The 21,657-nt window shown below is 38.9% G+C and overlaps 1 protein-coding gene across 3 annotated transcripts in view; it reads left to right on the top strand.

The window, feature by feature from the left end:
- Window positions 1-15,701, top strand: part of PIK3C3 (phosphatidylinositol 3-kinase catalytic subunit type 3) — a 72,688-nt gene extending 56,987 nt beyond the window's left edge. For all 3 annotated transcript variants that reach the window (XM_065656532.1, XM_065656529.1, XM_065656530.1), the window contains 2 exons: window positions 9,394-9,519; window positions 14,917-15,701. In XM_065656532.1, the coding sequence (XP_065512604.1) occupies window positions 9,394-9,519; window positions 14,917-14,931 (141 nt within the window). In that variant the 3' untranslated portion in view covers window positions 14,932-15,701. The remainder of the gene's footprint in view (window positions 1-9,393; window positions 9,520-14,916) is intronic.
- The last annotated feature ends 5,956 nt before the right edge of the window (window positions 15,702-21,657 follow it).

Genomic DNA, 21,657 nt, shown 5'->3' with positions numbered 1-21,657 from the left:
TATTTATAAAGAAAACTGTCAGCCAGTGTGCTTCACCTTATGGTTCATGACACGATCTCCTACTGCTACTCTCTGATTTAGGCTTTTCTGAAAACTCACTTTGGCTCAAAAATGTCACAAAATAAAATAAAATTGAAAAGTAGCAGAAGATTCTCCCCAGTTTGCCTGTTCTTTCTATGGCTTCTGAAGTAATTGCCTTTAAATTTTCAACTCTTTACTTATTCTTTCCCATTTCTCAGTTTTCAGGAAAATGGCTAGGCTAAAATGTCTTTATGTTGACCTATCAATGCCTGACAATAAAGTGAAGTGGTTTTTTTCCCCCACTCACCCTTTTTTCCTGCCAATGCTACTTGCTTTTTTCTTTCCAGTACAGCTGCAATACTAATTGCTAATTGTAGGATTTTTTCAATGTAGCCAGTGCTATAAATTTAAGTAGTAATTACTAAAATCTGGAGTCAATTATACAGCCGATTTCACGTAAGGAAAAGGTAGACCATCACTCTTCAGATGTAGCTAATGTATTCAGCATTGTCACCTCCTAACAAAAAAAGCTTTTGATTTTTCGACAGGAAAGCCAGATGGCTTCTATCTGTCCTTCATAGCAAATTTGACCTTTAAATTAGAAAACATCAGGGACCAGTGATTCATTGGTGCACAAAGAACTCAGCAGGCATTAAAGGACAGTGTCCTAATTGACTGAGCTGTATTTCAGATGCCCATTGATTAACGAAGGTGCTGCAAAGGTGCTGCAACTGTTTCACTTACAGGCGAGGTTATTGTGAATGGAGACTCACAGACCTGGCTTCCAGCAGGCAGAAGGTAACTGCTGTCCGTGAAAGTAGCTCTGTTCAGTTCTGACAGCGCCTTTGGGTATATGTAAGGAAAAAAAGCTAAATCCAAACTGTTCAGCAGAGTGCAGAATTTTCTTGTTACGGAGTGTAGCACTGAGAGCACCCTCTGTGTTTCCAGGTCTGTGCAAACATTGACGAGGTCTCATCCCCCTTGGTTAGAAAAATAATAACATAAATGTTTGGAAACTAGAAAGAAGAGAGAGCAGACATATTTTGTTCCTTTTATATTAAAGAAAACAAAGTAAAATTATTCTTGTTCTACAGGTATAAAAGCTGAAGCAAAGATACGATATGACTTGAGGTACAGGAAGAGTTTCTGAGGTAGCTTTTTTCCTAAGCCTGAGCTAATTTTGCCAGTTTCTTCATCTGGGTTGTAGTAAAACTCCCTGTGCTCTTTCCCCCTCCTCTGTCCTCCCCAGGAGTTAGTCAATGGATAACTGAGAGTTGAATTCACAAGTTAATGAAATGGAAAGGAGTTCTAATTTAGTACTTGGCATGCCTTTTTACGCAGCGGATATCTGTCCCTTTTCACCCAACTGAAAATGCCAGTATTTGTTAAAAGGTGGAGCTATGAAATATTTCTGAGATCTGCTAATGCCAAAAGGAAATCTATAGCAGAAATAAACTCAGATTTTCTTGATCAGGGTCTGTTCGTTTCAGTATTTGCTGGCTGCTCTGGGGAGGTTTATTCTTTGTAAAAGTGTGACATAGACATGGAGCTTATTTTGTCTAGGCAGACGTTCATCTTTCTGTCCATTTGGGTAATGATGCTGCAGCTGCACACCCAGCTTTTCTGTTTCTAGGCTGATGTACATTAATTCATTTTTTTAAAAAAAAGGAATAAACATCACAACGTGGGCCAAGTGTGAGAACACCCCTGTGATGCTGTTGCTTTGTATCATGCTGCCTATTTGATTATAAGGCTTTGGCCAATATGATGAAATTCTGAGCTGGAACAATATTATCTTTCTGCATTGCAGCAGCTGAAACCCTTGTTTCCATGGAAGTTCAGTGTAGAGATGTTCACTAACATCTTTACTGGATTGTATTTAAAAAAAAAAAAAAGCCTACACAGACTGCAGTTTGTTCAAATCAAAGCCTTGAAAACAAAAGCTGTTGTTCAAATAGTCTTTCAAATAAAATTGCTCATGCAAATAGAATATCTGAATAGTTTGTAAAGTAGGTTGTTTGGACTGCAAGAAAAGTCTTTTGCTGAATAAGATGATGTGATAAGGATTAAATCAAGCATTTAATGCCAGTTTCTGCTACATGAATGTTGGATGCTGAGTGTCATTAACAATTTTAAGGGGAAACAATAAAAATAATCATGAAAACCCTACCTAATATTATTGTTTTCTTTTTTGGCTATCAACTGATTTTTATCAGAGGATTTAATAGTACGCAGGATACTTACATCCAGTGTGTGATATGACCCAATGAAAAAGGACACTGAAGTTTGTTTTAAATTTAAGTAGCTGACTTTGCAGCAAGCAGTCCTGGATTGGAGTGATAAAATTACATACCTAGTACTCATAGAAAACACCAGGAGTGGTGCCTAATGATACTGGAAGAATAAATACCAGAGCAGCCAGAAGTCCTCAGAATAGCCAACTTGCAAATAGTGTAAAAACTAAAAAGGATTGAGAAGGGGTTCTCAGATATATGTGCAATGTTAGCTTAAAATGTGTTGCTACCTTCTCTAATAATTGTGAAAAATATAGCGGGAAATGTTTTTGAAGTGTGGATTCAGATACTGCCCTCAAGTTTATAAAAACTTCCTAAGAATTTCTACGAAGTCTATCTTAACCTTGAGCTTTAAGTGCCTGTTAGGTAATGCTTTAGCAGTGAGAAGATGCTTGCCTACCATCACCTCAAACCTTTAACTGCAATTTTTAATGCTGATTACGGTTTTCTTGAGTATTTCATCTTCTCTTTATTGCCATCCTGATTTTACACTGAAAACAGCTCTGTGAGCCTGACTGGAAGTTTTTTTGGAAATCAGCTCCATACAACCTGTTTGCCATTCTGAAAATGAGTCTTTTTAGTCCTTCTTGAAGACACTTCAAGCGAAAATGAGGTGCGAGTTTACCAGCAATTAACACTGCCCATTATTCTCATAGCTGTTATGCTCTTTGCCTCTCAGTTAACTTTACAACTTCCCTTTTCTAGTGAAATGTCACATCATATAGAAATACACAAGTTCACAGGTTTTGAATTCTCAGATCTTTAAAACAATTTTTCGGTGTTTACTTTGGTGTTGTTTTGTTTTGGTTTTTTTAGTGTTTTGGGTCTTTTTGGTGGGAAATATCAGTGTTTGCCATGAAATAGTTTTATTTCTATAGCAGTCTTATTCGTCCAGGATGTTCTGCTTCCCCCTAACAACATTTGTCGTGTGGGATGTCCTTTACCTACCCCAGAATTTAAGGTGTGGGATTCTAGTTACCATTTACTCTTCTTGGGCTGTGTCTTCATAGGATCCTGGGGTTTTTTCACAATAGATGGATGAAATGACCACTTGATCTGGGGTTAAGATGTTTTGTTTGATTTTGACAGGAAGAGAGGAAGTCAACTGTAATTTTGACTGGGGTCTCACATGGTGTTTGTGGTTTGAGTTTGGGGCTTTTGGTGTTTTTTTGGTTTTTGATTGGTTTGGGTTTTTTCAGCAAAAATGTAAATGAAACTGATGTCTCTTCTTGTTATTTCACCCCCCACCCTCCCATATCTTAGCACCTTAATCCTTATGTTTAAGCTGTTCCAGAAAGCATAATGTATTTGCAAACTGTGACCCCATTATAAAAAAAGAAATGTGTAAATGCAACTTTAAACCATATTAAAAGTAAGGGCTGTGTAAGTTCATCTTTGTATTAAAAAATGAGGATCTTTTAGTTAATGCTTTAACCTGCAATCTCTCCTGATACTGAGAAATTTGTTGCATGGAGCAGCGGTAATGGAATGTGTGGAGACTTTTGATATACATCAGTTACAGAAAAAAAAAAACCAACACACACCACCAGAAAAACCCACTACATATCTTATTGTATTGTTTTTGCACCCTGTGCTGTAAGGTGAGGGATATGCTAAGTATTCAGTTCATACTCTTCTAGTCCTTTCTTCTTGAGTTTGTTTGAACCGTAGTTCATAAATGTGTAATTTTAGATAGGATAATCATGGTGCAAAGTAACAATTCTTCATTATTTTACTGCAAAAATTTTTGTTTGTTTGTTTTTTGTCTTGTAACCTTGCTAATTTCCATCCTCTGTGTGATTCTGCTGCAAGTGATGATCAGCTTTTTTTCTATTCTTGAGTACAGCTCCAAGTAACTTACATTTAAATTCTTCTTTTCTCATGCACACTCCCCAATGTTTTCTTCTGAACTCTTCCTCATGGTTTATGGCCTCTACCCCCTTTAATTTTTGTTTTCTTTTTCTTTTGAAAAAGGAAAGCTCTGTCATGATTACTGACATAACTTTCTTACAGGACACTTCAAATTTAACTGAAGCATAGTAAAATTTCTAGTCGTGCAGATTCCAATAACTATGCATTCCTGTTCTTTTATTACTAAACTATCACTGTGCAGGGGGGTAGGAAGTGGACAACTTGAATCCTTAAAGTTGAACATCAGTATCTTCATGGACTTTCTAGTTCTTTATCCAACCTTTTCAAACTTAAACATTCAAATTCTGCTGTTGAGACCTGACAGAACATGTTTAAAATGATTGTGTGTGTACGATGTGGGTTTTAGAACTTCCCTTTCTGGAAACAAAGCAGAAGATCAACCAGATTCATCAAGTGTGTTTCATTTCTCTTTGACAGATACTAATGACTAACCTAGAACAATTCACTTAATTTAAATGCCAAAGTGAAAACTCTTGGTAAATAGTTCAGATGTGACAGTTTTGACGCATTAATGGTGGCCATTTTTCTTAAGTGTGTAGAATGACATAATTGTCTAACTCATCAGAATTTGACTCCCCCAAATTCCGTTTTTGTTGTTTTGTGGGTTTTGGGTTTTTGGTTGGTTGGTTGGTTGGTTTTTTTTACACCACGCAAAAATCTCTTCCTAGTTGCATATCCTCTGTGAAAAACTACTGGCTTTCAGAACAGATGGTTTACTTTGGAACTCGGAGATTTCAAATAAGAATTACTATTGGTTTTATCACAAGAACTATAAGTCAATGTATATTAATCTTGTTGCTGCTGTTGCATCTCAAGAGGCTTGAGCTGCCATATTCATCTTGCCATATTCTCAGCTAGTTTGCAGCAGCCAGTTTTAATTGCAGTACTGAAAAACTTTGATGCAAGGATCTAGTACTCGGCAGCATTTGATCCTGCTGCTAATTGCAAACTGATTTAAAGGTCTAAATTTGAGTAAATGTGTTTTCATGTATATCAGTGTGCCAGTCTGTTTCTGGGGAAGGTGGGAAGTGGCTTAAAGAGTCATTAATTCTATAGAATGAAGCTGCATCTTAACATCACTAACTGCAAGACTTTCCGAGAAGCTGTTCTGTGAACAAATTAGAAGATCACTGAAGTGCGTGATTACTGGAGTTGTGTAAAAGAATGTTACAGTTTTGGTTTGTGGTTTTTTTTTTTTTTTTTTAAAACTGCAGTTAGCAATTTTGCTGAATTCTCATTACATCACCTTTTCTATGAGCTTGAAAATAGATCTGATAGAAGCCTGTGCTCTAATTTGGGAAGGTATTTAATCTCGTGCATAATTGCAAGCGTGTGAATAGTCCGTTAAATTCAGTTGGATTTGACAGTGTGCTTCATTGGCTGTCAAACTTCTAATATGTCTCTGGGAGATAATAAAGTTCCTTCTCATCATGTTTATTAGGAAGACAAAAGTTCTATAATATTAGCCTGAAATATCTTCTGAATCCCTCCCTGGTACTTCCCTCCTTGAGAGTTTGAACTTTTTCAGCTTAGTCTATTTTTTCATATTGATCAAACTTCCTTTTAAGGGAAAGTGGAGGAAAAACTCAATTTATGCTTACTTCAAAAGTATCAAGAACAGAGTTGTAAGAGTATTTTGAGTGAAGCAGCATTATCTTTCCATGCTTGGCAGGCTAACTTATGCCTTTAATTGCAGCACTGAAGGGCACTATTCTGAAACACATTGTCTTTGAAAAGAAAGCAGAGTAATACTAAACTGAAATCTTGGCCTATTTTGCTATCATAAAGAGGGCAGTTGTATACACAGTATCCTTGGTGGATAGAATACAAAATGGGAAGAGAAGAAGGTAGTAGTATCATCTCACAAATACAACCTTATTAAGAATATTGTTGAAATAATTTGACTCACATTTTTGTCAACGCTTAAGAAAAGCGAATGTGTGGAAAATGTTCAGGAAAGACTTGATTCTGTCTTACAGTCAGTTTCCTTAGCCATATCCAGGAGAAGGTTAAGAAGCAACTTAAATTATTTGATACTTTTACCTATATTAGGTATTTCTGATGGACAGTTCTTTAATGTAAAAATTTGTAATCAGCTCAACTGTTTGAGATGGAAATTGGACAAATTTAGATAGGAAATAAGTCACCATTGTTACATAGGGCAATTAATAATTGAAACAATTTACCTAGGATGTGAAGCATTCTGTCTCATTATAAAGACTCACAGATAAACTAGAAGTTACATACTTGATGCAGAAATTGTTTGATACAGTTTACCTGGCTTGTTAAGCAATAGACTGAAATAGATTGATATGATGGTCTGGCCAAGAGCTCACATCATTTGAAATTTATGAGAATAAAACCTGTGATTAGATGGCAGCAATTAATTTTATGCAAGTAATATGAATTTGCTGGGCACTTTTAATATTGTAATCAGCACTACTTTGCAAGATGAGTAGTAGCTTTAAACTTTGGGGATAGGATTTATTAGAGAACGCTAGGATCTTAAACTCCCTGATTCTGAGAGATGATGGACTAACTAGCAGCTCTTAAACAGCATGATTGGTTTTCCAATAGGAGCACCTGAAGTTAGCATTATCCAAAAAATAGAGAGTGTCGGCTGGAAGGGACCTACAGCGATCATCTAATCCAACTGCCTGACCTCTTAAGGACTGACCAAGTTAAAGAATGCTTCAAAAGGCATTGTCCAAATGCCTCTTAAACACTGACAGGTTTGGGGCATCAGCTGCCTCTCTTGGAAACCTGTTCCAATGTTTGCCCACCCTCTTGGTAAAGAAACGCTTCCTGATGTCCAGTCCGAACCTCCCCTGGTGCAGCTCTGAACCATTGTGATGGTTTTGGTTTATTTTCAGAAGGAATCTGAACACTTGCCTTTCCTATGTGCAGACTTCGCTGCACAGCCAGCACTTCAGAAAATTTAGAAAATGATGTTTTGGTATCTGTAGCACTTCCACAGATCCATGTATTAAATTATTTGAACTCATCCGAAATGCTTATTTATGCATCTACCTCTCATAAATGTTGGGAGGCATAAGGCATGTCTGCAAAAATTACTTAGCTCCTGTAAAGCATTTTTTTTTTTCCTAAAGATCTGTTTAAGTTCTTGCCAGTTCTATGTACAGAGGTTTTTTTGAGTATTGCCAAAGGAATGTCTGTGGTAATGGTGCTTTTGAAATGTTGCCATCTGGAGCAGTCCTGAACAATTGCCATGGAATTAGCTGGAATTCACAGAAAGGCATCCACTGCAGCTTTGTAAATATTCATAGGTCAAGGCTTTGCCAAAGCTGAAATTGGAAAGTATAGATGTTGTTGCTGTATTGCTAATTATAGTGCTTTCAGCTTTTAATTCCTACACAAATTGCAAATACTAAGCAAAATGTATTATTGGTACATAGCTAAAGTGTGTTTTTGTCAAAAGAAAAAAAACAATGGTTGGACACACTGTTACCCCTTGCAACTGTACCTGGATGGTGGATATAATCAAAGTTAATGAAATTCTCACATGCCATGCAAAGGTCAGTTTTGACAGAGTAGAATTGCTTGCCCCTTCCTGGTTCCATATTCTTCACTTAATCACCTTACAGCTTCTGAAAGACAATTTTACCTCAACATAAGCTTAGAATAATGCAGTATTTAGGTATTTTCAGAGATGGTTAGAATCATCCAGTTTCTTCCAACTTTCTGTTTAATATGTAAAGTTGTGCGTTTCTTCACAAGTGGCATTTTGTTCCTGTTTAGTGAATGTTGAGTATCTTATTCTCATAACATTTTAGTTCTGTTTCAACTCTTATGTCCAGGTACTTCTCTTGACTTTCTGGCCTCGAGCTTTGAAAGTACTGCTTGGGGGGTTGAGGTATAGGGTGCTGTTTCAGCTTATTTAAATACTCATTTTTATTAATCAGTTAAAAATAGACATCTTACGTGACGTTGTAAATTTCACAGAATGGTTAGAGTCAGAAGGGACCTCTGGAGATCATCTAGTCCAGCCCACCTGCTAAAGCAAGTTCACCAAGAGCAGATTGCACAGGAATGTGTCCAGGCAGGTCTTTACAACCTCTCTGGTCAGCCTGTTCCAGGGCTCTGGCACCCTCAAAGTAAAGAAGTTCCTTCTCCTGTTCAGATGGAACCTCCTGTGCTTCAGTCTGTGCCCGTTGCACTTCGTCCTACCATTGGGAACCACTGAAAGGAGTTTGGTCCCATCTTCTTGACACCCACCCTGGAGATATTTATGAACATTGATGAGATCCCCTCTCAGCTTCTCTTCTCCAGGCTGAACAGACCCAGCTCTCTCAGTCTCTCCTCGTAAGAAAGGTGCTCTAGGCCCCTAATCATCTTTATAGCTCTCTGCTCCAGTAATTCCTTCTGTCTTAAACTGAGGAGCCCAGAACTGGACACACAGCTCCAGATGCAGACTCACCAGGACAGAGCAGAGGCAAAGGAACAACCTCCCTCAACCTCCTGGTCACACCCTTCTTAATGCACCCCAGGTACTGTTGGCCTCTTGGCCACAAGGGCACATTGTTGACTCATGGTCACCCTCTTGTCCACCAGAACTCCAAAGTCCTTCTCTGCAGTGCTGCTTTCCTGCAGGTCCACCCCTAACCTCTACTGGTGCCTGGGGTTATTCCTCTTCAGCTTCAGGACCCTAAACTTGCCCTTGTTGAACCTCATTAGGTTCTTCTCTGCCCAGTCCTCATGTCTGTCCAGGTCTCACTGAATGGCAGCACAGCTTTCTGATGTGTCAGCCCTTCCTCCCAGTTTGGTATCATCAGCAAACTTGCTGAGGGTGCACTCAGTCTCTTCATCCAGGTCATTGATGAACAGGTTGAACAGGACTGGACCTAGCACTGACTCCTGGGGAACCCCACTAACTACAGGCCTCCAACCAGATTTTACACTGTTGATCACAGCCCTCTGATCTCTGCCATCCAGCCAGTTCATGATCCATCTTACTGTGCATTCATCCAGCCCACGCTTTCTGAGCTTGCCTTGGGAGTGAAAGAGATTCTCTACTAAACTTCCATAACTGAAATCACTATGTCTGCTACTGTATAGTTCAAATAGAATAGTGTATGTTTTAAATGTTGAATTGAATTAATTTTTGTCATCTCTGCCCCCATTCCAGGTACAGGACAAGTTTCGTTTGGACCTGTCTGATGAAGAAGCTGTCCATTATATGCAGAGTCTAATCGATGAAAGTGTCCATGCCCTCTTTGCAGCTGTGGTGGAGCAGATACACAAGTTTGCACAGGTGAGACATCTTCTCAGTTGGTGGTCTCTGTGAAAGTACGATGTTACGTACGAAAGTAAGATGTGAAGTTGCAAGTCATAAGTTCAAGACTTACCTTCATTGTTTATGATGTTTTAGTTCATTTTCCAACAAGTTGAAAGTGTATTCTTGCTGCCAAGATGGGAGAGCAAGGTCATGGTGGTCCTAAAAATTGTTTAAAGCACCTTAGCAAACATGCTAAGTAGGATGTGACCAGTTTTATTAGTAAGCGTAAGAACTGCAAATTGTAAAACTGGAGTTCTGAGGGAAGGATCCAGAATTTTCTTAGCTTTCAATCCCAACATAAGTGAGTGAGGATAAACTTCCTTTCTTTCCTACCTTTGCTAGACTTCCTGAACTGTGCATTCCAGCTAGTTATTTTGATCGTTAATAGCTGTAGCAGCTTGCACAGCAGGGAGCATGGAAGGGGTGAGGAACTCTGCTCATAACAGCATCCATATCCTCTGCAGTGCTGACAGTGTACGACAGAACATGGTCCCCAGCGGCTGTGTGAAGAGCTGTCCCCTGTGTCAGAGTCCTCTACACAGACGGACTTCCTGAGAGATGATGCAGTTTTTGAGATTTGAGGCTGTAGGGCCTGGTCGAGACCTCTTGCTGGGGCAGTGGGAATTGGGCTCCTTGCCTGCAGAAGGTGTGCAGCGGTGGTGTGTCTACATCACCAACTAAAGGAGCTGCAGGAGGAGGTCAACAAACTGCACAGTATTGGGACTGACAAGAAGAAAGTTGACCAGACCTTCCATAAGACCTTGGAGATAGAAGAGCTGGAACCTCCAGCTGCATTGCAGGAGAGCAATGAACAAATTGTGCTCATTGAGCTAGGAAATAGAGACTCTCTGGATGGTGATGGCTGGAACCTTTAGACTTCTGGTATTAGGAGTGGTGTCTTCTGCTCTACCTGCAGATCCACACCTGCAGAATAGATTCAAGGCGATTGGGAGTGTTCAGCATGGATTTACAAAAGGGAAACCATGCCTGACCAGCCTGATAACCGTGTAAGATAAAATCGCTAGCTCAGTGGACTGAATGAAAGCTGTGGGTATTCTTTATACTGGCTTTCACAAGGCTTTGACACTGTCTTCCATAATATCCTCATAAACAAACCAAAGCAATATAGAGTAGAGAAATGGATACTGACGTAGATTGGAAACTAGTCAGTGTGCTGAGATTAGAAGGCTGTGGTCAGTGGCCCAAACTTCATGTAGAGGCCAGTCACTAGTGGTGTGCTTGAAGGGTTCATACTGAGGCCAAAATTGTTTAACGTCTTCGTTAATGACCTGGATGATTGGATTAAGTGCACTCTCAGCAAGTTTGCAGAGAATGCAAACTGAGAGGAGTAGCTGGTACACCAGAACCATGTGCTGCCATTCCCAGGGACCTTGACAGGCTGGAGAAATGACCGCACAGGAACCTCATGAAGTTCACCAAAGGGAAGCACCAAGTACTGCACCTGGTGTGAACTAACCCCCAGCTTTTCAGAGAAAGCCCTGAAGGTTCTGGTGGACAAGCTGCACATGGTGCAGCGATGTGATCTTGTGGCAAAGAAGGGTCACCAGCTTTGTTGACTGCATTAGGCAGAGTGCTGCTGGCAGGTGGAGGAAGGTGATCCTTCTCCTCTACCCACTGTTGTGTGAGATACATCTGGAGCGCTGTGCCCCTTTTTGGCTCCCTGGTACAGGAGAGATACGGACATACTAGGCTGTGCCCAGCAAAGGGCCACCATGGAGATAATCAAGCTCTCGAAGCATCTGTCATATGAGAAGAGGGTAAGAAAGCTGGCACTGTTCAGCCTGGAGGAGGCTCAGGGGGATCTTAACAATGCTGATGAATGGGAGTGAAGAAAATGGAGTCAAATTCTTCTAGTGACAGGACAAGAGACAATAGGCACAAACTTAAAGCCAAGAAATTTCGCATAAAGAACTTGTTAAATAACTTTTTTTTTTTTACTGTGAGTGTAATCAAACACTGGGAGAGGTTTCACAGAGAGGTGTCAGCATCTCCATCTGTTGAGACACTTCAAATCCAACAGCATGAAGTTCTGAGCAAGTCCTGTTGTATTTGATCCTACGTGAGCAGGAGAGTTGGACTAAATGATCCCCAGAGGTCCCATCCGCCCTCACGCTTGTCTGATTCTCACTAATGGTGTGGCGAAAGCTTGTTTGTCTCCACTATTTTTATCATTAAAATTTACCCTTGCTGTAGTATGGAGAATGAAATATTTAACCACACGTATGTATGCTGTCTTACCACAAGCCACACTAAGACAATGAAATGCTTAATTCTTATATCTATACTCACAAAAGCATTTCTGGTTTGAATTTTTAATGTTTTTTCCTTAAAGCTATCTGACATATTTAGTTTGTGTTTATCAGTGACTTCAGATATTACACTGTTTGCATGAAGTATTAGATTCATGACAATAAATGGAATTGAGAGGGAAAATATAACCTGTCTGAAAAGCCAGTCATTATTTGAGGTTTTTTTAATTGATTCTTTCTTCAAAAAACTGATCAAATTCTGCTGGAAACTGAGGAGAACTATTTTTATGGCTATCTGTTTTGCTAAAGGTCTTCAAACTAATCTGTTGTTTCCTGCAAACTTAATTTTTATTTTGAAGAATTGCACTGTAGTATAGGGGAAGAAGCAAAAATGGCATTTCCATCTGCATATATGTTTAGTAAAGGTGATCTCTTAACGTGATATGAAAAAGGAGTGTAATTATAGGAAAATGTTGCAAAATTTGTTGTCATTCATTATGGATAACTTTGATCATAGGCTGGAGGATGGTAATTTCATAAGACAAAGTGAAAAATGCCTAGCATCTACCTTGGGAATAAAGAAAAATAATTTTAAAAGCCATTAAAAGATTCAAGATTAAAATTAAAGATTAGAATTTCAAGTTCCTCCAATAGTTGTGTAGACCTTTCCTTTAATAACATACGGACAGTCACCTTTTTTTAAGACGTCTTTTTACTTCGTTGTTTGATTGGTTGGTTGGTTTTTTTACTTCATTGGTTTTAGGTGACTGCCTGGCTCTCCTAGATAATTGTTATTGCATTTGCGGAGCTGTGTTAGTAAGTCAGAGTTTACAGGTTTGATTTAGGTGACCTTTTATTTTTTTTTTCTGTTCAGCCTTGTTCTTGCTTGACCTTTCCTCAGCACTTACAACTGCTTTTAAAATCACAGAACAGACTTTTTCAGAAAATTTAAAATACGCAAGAATTTTAACCCCAGGCTTCTACCTCCCAGGAATGGTGTTCTGAGCAACAGGCTGATACACACACCAGTGGGCACCGATTGCATCTTCTATTCATATTTTGGGAGTTAAAAAGCCAGCCCACAGTCCGTATTGCACTTCGGATATCACATAAGCAGATGTTACAGCCACTAATGCAAGCCTGATCCAGTTTTCTCATTTTGGGTTTTTTTTTAACTTCTCCAGCTGGATGGTGCTGGGTTCCAGCATGGAGACTTTGGGGCTGTTTTTCCTGAGGCCTTGAACTCTCCTCACACTCTGGGTCAGAGTTTGCTACGTATGTGCTTTTAGCTTTCAACTTCTAGGTGCCTAAAATGAAAAAATACACTGTATTGCTTCGTGAGTGCTTAAGGCACCTCTGCTCTCTGTGATGTAGGAGTCTTCTGCTAGTTTTGGAGTTGCGATTACTGCCTTCATTCACGTTACGTTAATAATTAAAATTGCAGACTTTCCCCTGCAAGAATACTGCATGTTTGTAAGCGTGAGTAGGATACAAAAAAAATAGTTATCAGCAATTGACAAATCTTAAGAATCTGAAGTCTATTTAATATATTTTTAAATAAACTTACAAAAGATCCATCAAATTTAATGCAATTAATGTCTATTCTCTTTATATTACAAGTGAAGTGGGTCACTTTTTAATGACATTTAGTACTTAATTAGTCCAAACCATTATCTTTCCTTTTTGTCTGAGGCAATCTTCCTAAGAATTTGCTGCTGGAGCCTTCACAGAGTGTGTAAATTGTTGAACAAATGAACAATTAATGCATCATTGAATTTGCTGTAAAGGACTCATCTTACACAATGGCCAATTGAAGCTTTCAATTTGTCCATGTATAATGCTGCATTGAATTACGAATGTCCTTGCTCTTAGTAGTAATATAAATTGTCTAAAAAAGCCCCCAAACCACTGTGCAGGTATTTTGACACATGCTTAAACAGCAGATTTTGCCCTAATACCACACAAGTTTTCATTTGAAATGCCCTTCTGCGTGTTTTCTTGTTTGTCAATAGATATTTATTCTATTACTGCCTCCATAATAGGCCTACAAGGAATCTGTGCTGTCTGCTGCAGCAGTTAAGAGCTTTTTAATAAGGGTTGTTATTATAGTAACCATTTTGTATCAGCATTCTCTATGTCACTCTATAGTAAGTAAAGCTCTTGGATAAAGCAATCTAGATATTTTGGCATCAGCTTAGTATTGTTCTTTTGTAACAATATCGTAAATTGAGTTCAGTTCAAAGCTGTGTTATGAAGCCCTTAGTTTCTAATGTATCTCAAATCTGTTATCTTCTCGTATATTTTACAAACCTTTTTATGTAGCACTTGTCTCCTTAATGGTTATCAAAAAACTGTTGACTCAAAAGTAAATAAATTTAACATTTAGAATAAGTTAATGGTGTACAATCATGCTCAAGAGGAGAAAAAATGCATTCTAATTTTAGTTGATGCTAATGAAGACTAGATAGCCGTTTCTCTCTGGAGAGTCATCTTTGTTTTAGCAGCATTATTTATTTCTGCAGAGGAAGGAAACAATCTTCAGTTGAAGTGACTAATTTCACATTTTATTTCTCTTGAAAATTTATGAGTCAAGTCAGTTGCATTCAAGTCTCATGTTAAGCAATGATTTAAAAAGTGAAAGCTTGGGGGATGAGGAGTGTCCCTCCTGAAATGCAGCTGTGTGATTTGGGGTTGCACTAATGGTTGGCTGCTCTCTGTGTAGGAGCAAACTCAGTTTAAGCTGTAAATGTTACGTGGCTCTAAGGTATCTCCAAGCTGTGGTCTCAGTGCTGCTGCACCCCAGAATGCAGCTGTGGTTCCTTTCCCTCAGAACAGGTCTTCTGTTTTCCACCTACTGGATGCCAGAATAAAATAGGAAAAATCTACCAGCAGGATAGTGTGGATTGAATGAAACCATTTGTCAAGGGGCAGATGGTTTGCTTCCACACTGCTCGTTATCCTGAAGGGTTCTGAAAATTGCCTACTGTTAGGATGTTACCGTGTTTTTAAACCCAGAGTTCAAATTATGTGTAACTTTTGTTCTTTGGGAGTAAACCAGGTTGAATAAATGTTGTACTATATATTCTTTTTTGTTTTCTTTTAGTATTGGAGAAAATAAGTTTTTTGCCTGCCTGTGGTGGAAACAAGCAAATGCTCAAGAAAGAGACTTTCTCAAGCCCTTCTGGACTTCCTCAAACAGTTTTGGAAGGCAAAAGCTGCAGGTTTGGTAGCATGGAGAACTGAGACCTCAAGAGGTAGAGAAGCTTTTTTGAGTCTCACTTCCTTGAAGATTTAAAAACAACTTTTTTTTTTTTTTTTGTTAAGGATAATGGTTGTTTATAATGCCCTTCAGGCTCAGATACTACGGCATTTCTTTCAAGTGAGCCTCAAAGGTTGAAAAAAGAAACTTCCTGCCAAGCCAAAGATAACTGGAAGAGGCTGGATTTGATGATAAATTCTTGTACCTATTAATATATTTTCTTATTTAAAAATAGAAATCATTGATGTACTGCACATGCGTATATACAGAGTTACAGCAGTGAGGCTACAGTTCCTCCATGCAGGAAACCCACAAAACTTTGGGAATCTCCTCTCATCCCTTCCCAACAACTTTGTTCCTTGAGCAGGTTTTGATGTAATTTGTCTAATCCTTTATTTCCCACCTTGGGCAATGTTATCATTTAGAAAGGACAATCATTCTTCCCTGCTTACAAAAATGTTTTTAAATGCTGATAAGTTAGCCAGCTGTAGGCTGCCAATTAAATCATCACTAACAGGCTCAGCAACCAGAATGCGCTGTGAGTGGTTCAGTATTTCACACTTTAACTCTGAATGTTTTCTGTACAGTGATTATATATTCTTGACTCTAATAAACTCTTCGTTGTTGCAGTCTTGAGGTGTTCCGTTTTGTCTTTTTAATCTTACCTGGTGAGACATGGCATACTAGAGGATTATGTTCATAACTCTTGGCTTTTTGCAAGGATTTTCACCCCTCAGTTCGCTTGATGCAGGAATAAGGCCACTCATAAAATGGCTTTTGTGCCACATGTTGAGTTCATAATGAATCTGTTTTGAATGATCAACAATGTAATTAGCTCTTCATAAATGTGTGGATGTCTTCAAAAGGTGCTCTTTTAGTCTTGTATTTTTTTTAATAATAATTTAAATCAGGAGGAAATCCCTTATAATTATAAAGATAAGAAGGACAGATTTGAATCTGAATCTCGCTGATATTTGAGAGTCATTCTTCCGTGTGCTGCTTTTGCTAGCAAACACCAGAAGAGATTTGTTGGAGGAAAATCCGCTGTGGCTGCAGTGGGCCCTTAGTTATTTAAGCATATTACCTGAAGCTTTTTTGTTGATTTTTGTTTGGTTTGGGGTTTTTTTGGGTCTTGCTTCATCTGGCAAAAATACATATTTCTCTACTGTCTCCATTTCCCATGAGCTTATTCTCCATACAGTACTTTGTGGTAGCTTACAAGGATATTCCTGAGAACATGGAATTTTAAGTCATTCAGAGAAGACTGTGGGGGAAAAAAAAAAGTTTTGTTTCCTAAATTTGTTTTGAAGGGGCATCTTATATGCTCACATAACTTGTTGATTTGTATGATGTAGCTGCACTTTATTGGGCTGAGTTCTTGAATAGCGTACAGCCCTTTCCACTACATATATTCTAGGATTTTTTTCCCCCAGTTCTTTTTAAGAAAAATTCTTCTTCCTCCTGCCCAAGACTAATGATGGCTGAGAATGAGTCCTTGTTAAAACCCCATAGATGTCATCAACTTGATCCTATAGCACATTCCACTTTGCAAAGAGGTTTTTAAAGTGTTGAATGTAACTTTTATGAACATATTATGAATTACTACGTGGTTGTTCACTGTCTTGCATTTTAAAATGAATATAATAACCTGTTAATCTGTTAGACTATGCAACCACCTATTAAACTATACACTAAGTCAGTCATATATGTTAGTACCTGAACCCAAATGGAATCTGAGTGTGATATGTAAATCACTGACCACTTTATAAACAGGGAACCTCAGGCACAGAAATGGAAAATCTTACCTGAGTCAGTGGAACATAACCAGTGTGTTCAGCTGTGTTTGTGCTTATTGAGTGACCCCGCATATTTTTTCAGTGTATTTGCCAAATAACTTTGTAGAATATGTACCAGCCAAGTGCTGACAAACTGTGGGATATGTTTCTGATTGAGCTAGTGACCATTTCTGGGATGATCTGCATATTCTGTTCCCAGCTTCTATAAATGCTTATTGCATGAAGAACAGGACAGCACCAGGACTGCTACAAAACACTAGATGTAAGTAAATTTGTTACTTCAAGTCTTGTCTTCTAAATGTCAAATATTGTTGAAAATGAGCCTTAGTAGTCCACAAATGAATATTTTTTTTTTTTCAAATCCTGATATACAAAACAAGTTCTGACTTTACTTTGTAAGATCTAATGGCTCTTAGCACTTCAGTGCAGTATCACGTATTTCAAGTAAAATGAACAGGAAAACCTGGGGGGAATAAGCTGGTTTGTATTGAATTAAGGATTTTCTTTTTTTATGTTAGTGTAAAGCTTTGACTAACTGGAGTAAGAATGTATAATAGTTTATCTGTCACAGCTCGATATCTGTATGCAATACTGTGATTGTATTACGTGTCTGTCTCTAGTAACTTCTTTATCCCTTGAGTAACTACTCCCAGTCTTGACTTGAGAAGTACAAATCCTAAAGGTGAAATTTCTACATGTTTCACAAAGGTAGATCCTCAGTCAGAGGAAGGTCCCCAGGGGTTGTCAGACAGCATTTTCACCCTTTACATGTATTTTTGTGTATGTATATGCGGGAGGGACGTACACACACAAAATTGCATATGGAGTGAGGCTGTGGGCTCCATTGTGTGTATCAAAGCATGATGCAGTGGTTGATAGGAAAACAAGCTGTACCATTTTGACAGAATAACTTGTCAAAAGTCATCCTATTAAGTTTCTCCAGAAAGCATTGCAGAGAAAAAGAAACAGAACAATTGAAAAATAATTTTGCCATGCGCATGTTTTACCCAGCAGTTGTCTTTTGTATAACTAGAGACAGAAAGTGCTATAAAGCCAGCTTCTGAGTGTTTCATTTGCTTTTCAACGTCTTGATTCCATCTTGATATTGTGGAACCTGTGGTGGTCTTTCTGTTGGGATTGAGGGTGAGGGAAGCAAACTAAATTATTCCTTTTTTTTTTTCTCTCTCCCCTACCTATACACTGTCGTTGTTTTCAACTGCCAGTTCTTCAGGAGGAGAAAGTGGCACAGTCATCTTTTTTATTTTTTTTCAGGGTACAAGCACTAATTGCCAAAATAATATTTTTGGAGGGTGGGAAAAAGAGGGATGGGCTCTTTAATATGAAAGGCACATATCCTTTTTGCAAGAAATGTTCCTGTTCCTATAGCCAGTCACCTAGCTTTGTTTTTCTTGTGTGCAGTCTAAAACAAAAAGCAAGGCTTTGGGGGAATAATGGCTTTGGGAAAGGGAAGGAGGAACAGAGAATGGGAATCTTAACACCTCCTCGCAGCGTGGGGCAGCAGCAAAGAGGCAGAATGGCTAAATGGCCTTTTGTAGTCAGCGAAGGTTTTACTCATAAGATGCAGTATCATCAGTGGATGGTAAAATACCGTGGTTATTATGAAGTAAAGAGTGTAGATTTAAGGAGTTTTAAGGGAGTTGTTGAAAACAGATTGCGGGAAGATTGTGGTAAAAAAGATATTTGTAACCTCTTCAGCCAATGTGATGATTCTTTGTAATGGTGAAGCTACTTGAAGAGCAGTATTGGCGTTCTCCTGTCCTTCCAAGTATCTATGATTTAGCATGGACTTTGCTGGGGTGGGGGGGAAGAAATTTCCCTTTGGAGGGTAAAATGCCTAACACCAGTTGGTTCCAAAGTATCGAACAGTGACGCAGTTCACCTGCATGGGTTCAAACCTGAAATAGCAGGAATGTTGCTTGGAGAGGAATTAATAGCTCATCTACACACAGACATTAATCAGGTAAGCTGTGTGTGGGACAGCCCTTTCCAAAGTGGATTAAGCTGTACCACAGAGAGGTGCTTAAATTCTGAATAAACCTCTCCACAGTTAGATGTTGTGCAAAATTTAACAGAGCCGCTTTTAATTCCTTCCCTTGACAGGCATGTGTTTGTCCCAATTTTTTTCCATCCCTTTCATCAATGGTGAGGGATCAGAAGATGATGATTTTACAGATTCACTCAGAGGAGGGTTTTCAATTCATAAACTACTGCGCACGCAAAGCAAAGGGCTGTAGAGGGAGGGCTGAGCTGATGTGTGGGCTTTGGGGTCAGTTCTTCCATGCACAAGCTATTCATTTAGTTCCAGCCTATAGTCCTGATAATGACAGCGGGATAATGGCTATCTGTATCCCTCTCGCTAGGTGCTTAGACATTAATTGGAATATGTAATGGGTAAATCATACAGATCCATATCCCACACTGTCAAACAAACTTCTTCGTCTGTTTGTGATCTATAAAATTGGAACACTTTTTGCACAGTCCTTTCTTCAGTGTGCTTTCACTGAGAATCAGATTGTGAAGTTGATTGTAACCAAAGGCTTTTCTGGCACAGTCGCATAGAAACAGCTTTCTAGCTGAGAAGATGGGAAGTAATTAGGGAAAAGCTCTGCTATTAATAAACTGTTCACAAACTACTTCCCCTTGAACTTCAGGTGGAATAACAAGCTCCCTGTCTGCATGCAGATACAGAGAGGTACCTACTTGCCTTGCCTAGCTGGTGTTGTAGCACAGTGACCGGGGCACTGTGTCCCCAGGACAAGGACAGGCCATTTTATCCTCTTCCAATAAATACTGGGTTGTTTTTTTCTTTGTCATGCCTGGTGATGTCAACTGCCCTCATTCAGGCCAGTCAGTTGTCTGTCACCTTTCCAACGCTGTATCATCAACTGACATACCAGGGAGAGATTTCTGACGAAAGCATAACAGATTTAGTAGCAGTGTCTACTCTCTCAGGTAGGCAGCTTCCATTTCAGCTTAAACCTGGGCTTTTTTTTTTTTTTTTCTTTTCCCTTTGTCCCTGCTGGGAGCCATTTTTGTGTGGGTAACAGTTTCACTTCTGACGCTCAGGTTTGCTCATGACTCAAATACTGGGTTTTCTGACCTGGCAGAGGTGAAGAGGAGATGGTTGATGCTGCAAAGATAATCTGATTCATTCACCAGCCTCAAGGGTGAGGACAGCAGCAGGCATGGTAGGAAGCTTTCTGTCAAAGAGTGATTCAGCTGAGGTGTCTGACCAGATTCTGCCAAGGCAGCATTACACTGGAAGTTAATTCTGTTTATTTTCCAAGGGAAAGAACAGCAACAGGCCTTGGGGTAAGTAATGAAGTCATTTTAAAAATGAAATACACTGTAGAGAGTTGGCTGCCGCAAGAGCTGTAGTTGTTTAAATCCTGAATGGGGACAAGAAATGTGGTTGTGTAGTTCAGGGGTGTTTTGCATGACTAGTCCATGCAATTTACTAAAACATGTAGGTGGTATCTTTTCAAGGATATGGGGCCATGTTGCATTTATCTATTCCAAGTCGCAAACAACATGCCAATAACAGGGTTCTGAGTGGCATCTTACTCTGCAAATGAGGAGACGACAGGTCTTAGCTCCTATTCTGCTTCTATCTTGGCAGATGCTGATGTTTGAAATGAAATGAGTTACAGTTCTGGCTGTGACTTTTGTTGTCCATTGGCCTTGAAGACTTTTCACTTTTTGAACTTTCATTTCCCTCCCAGCCGTGTAAACTCAGTGGTGCAGGACCATTCTTAACTTGTCTCACACAAGAGGTGCCATAGCTTGGGGCTTCAATTTCAGATGGATCGGGGAAGTGCCATTATAATCTGCCAAGTAGCAATGTGTTTTGATTGCATTTTGCATTCAGTCCTGGTTTGTTGGCTTATATTTTTTCCATACGTTGGAGTTGAAAGATGCCTGAAGAAATGTTCCTACTGGAACTCGTGTTCCTGTCAAACACTGTTCTGCTGGTTCTCTCCATCCTTCTGTCTTAGAGAGCTGCAGTAAACACAGGGAGAATGAAAATGTTTCTTTCATTAACTAATTCTGAAGTTCTCTATATACAGAAAGAAAGCTTAGCTGGAATACAGCAAAATAAGATGATCAATTTTTCAGCTTAAGCAAACAATAGCAGCAAGACACATTGTCAGACCTTTTTATCAAGGTCCATGTTTTCTGCATCTGCCTCATCCAGCTTAATGGGTACCTGATCCTGATTTAATGTACTGCAACAGATAAATTATTTTATTCAATGAAGAGATATAGCCAGAAGAATAGCTAAAAGCTGTACATTTTTTCTAACTTAACACTCTACGGATTGTAAATGGGCGTGTACAAGAAAGAATTACAAGTTCTAAGGATTATTTTCCAATTTGCAGTTAGAGCTATATAATAAGCAAGACTTGTACATCAGCATAAATGAGGACACCCGCAATTCAGTCTTACATCTCCATTACATATGTATACAAAAGGCTTACTTAGCATATGTTTTTTCCACTATTTCATTATTTTGTTGCCCATGTTAATATCTATGGTCATGTACCTACAAATGCTACTCAATAGCAGTTTTATTGTTCAGCCATAAAGATGGTTCTTTTTGTTACTAATTCTTTTCATGCTGAGTTCTGGTGCATTACTATTCTAATTTGCCAGTTCTCGGCCATGTTGTTGGTACTAGTGCAAAGGCAAACACAGGTGTGGTGGTAGGGTTACCACCTATCCTAATTTTTGTGACTGCAGAGTATTGGCCTTGGACTAGAATATCTCT

This window comes from Caloenas nicobarica, chromosome Z (genome assembly GCF_036013445.1).
Source record: "Caloenas nicobarica isolate bCalNic1 chromosome Z, bCalNic1.hap1, whole genome shotgun sequence".
NCBI lineage: Eukaryota > Metazoa > Chordata > Aves > Columbiformes > Columbidae > Caloenas > Caloenas nicobarica.
Note: the sequence above shows the minus strand (reverse complement) of the source record. Positions and strands in the feature narration are given on the sequence as shown.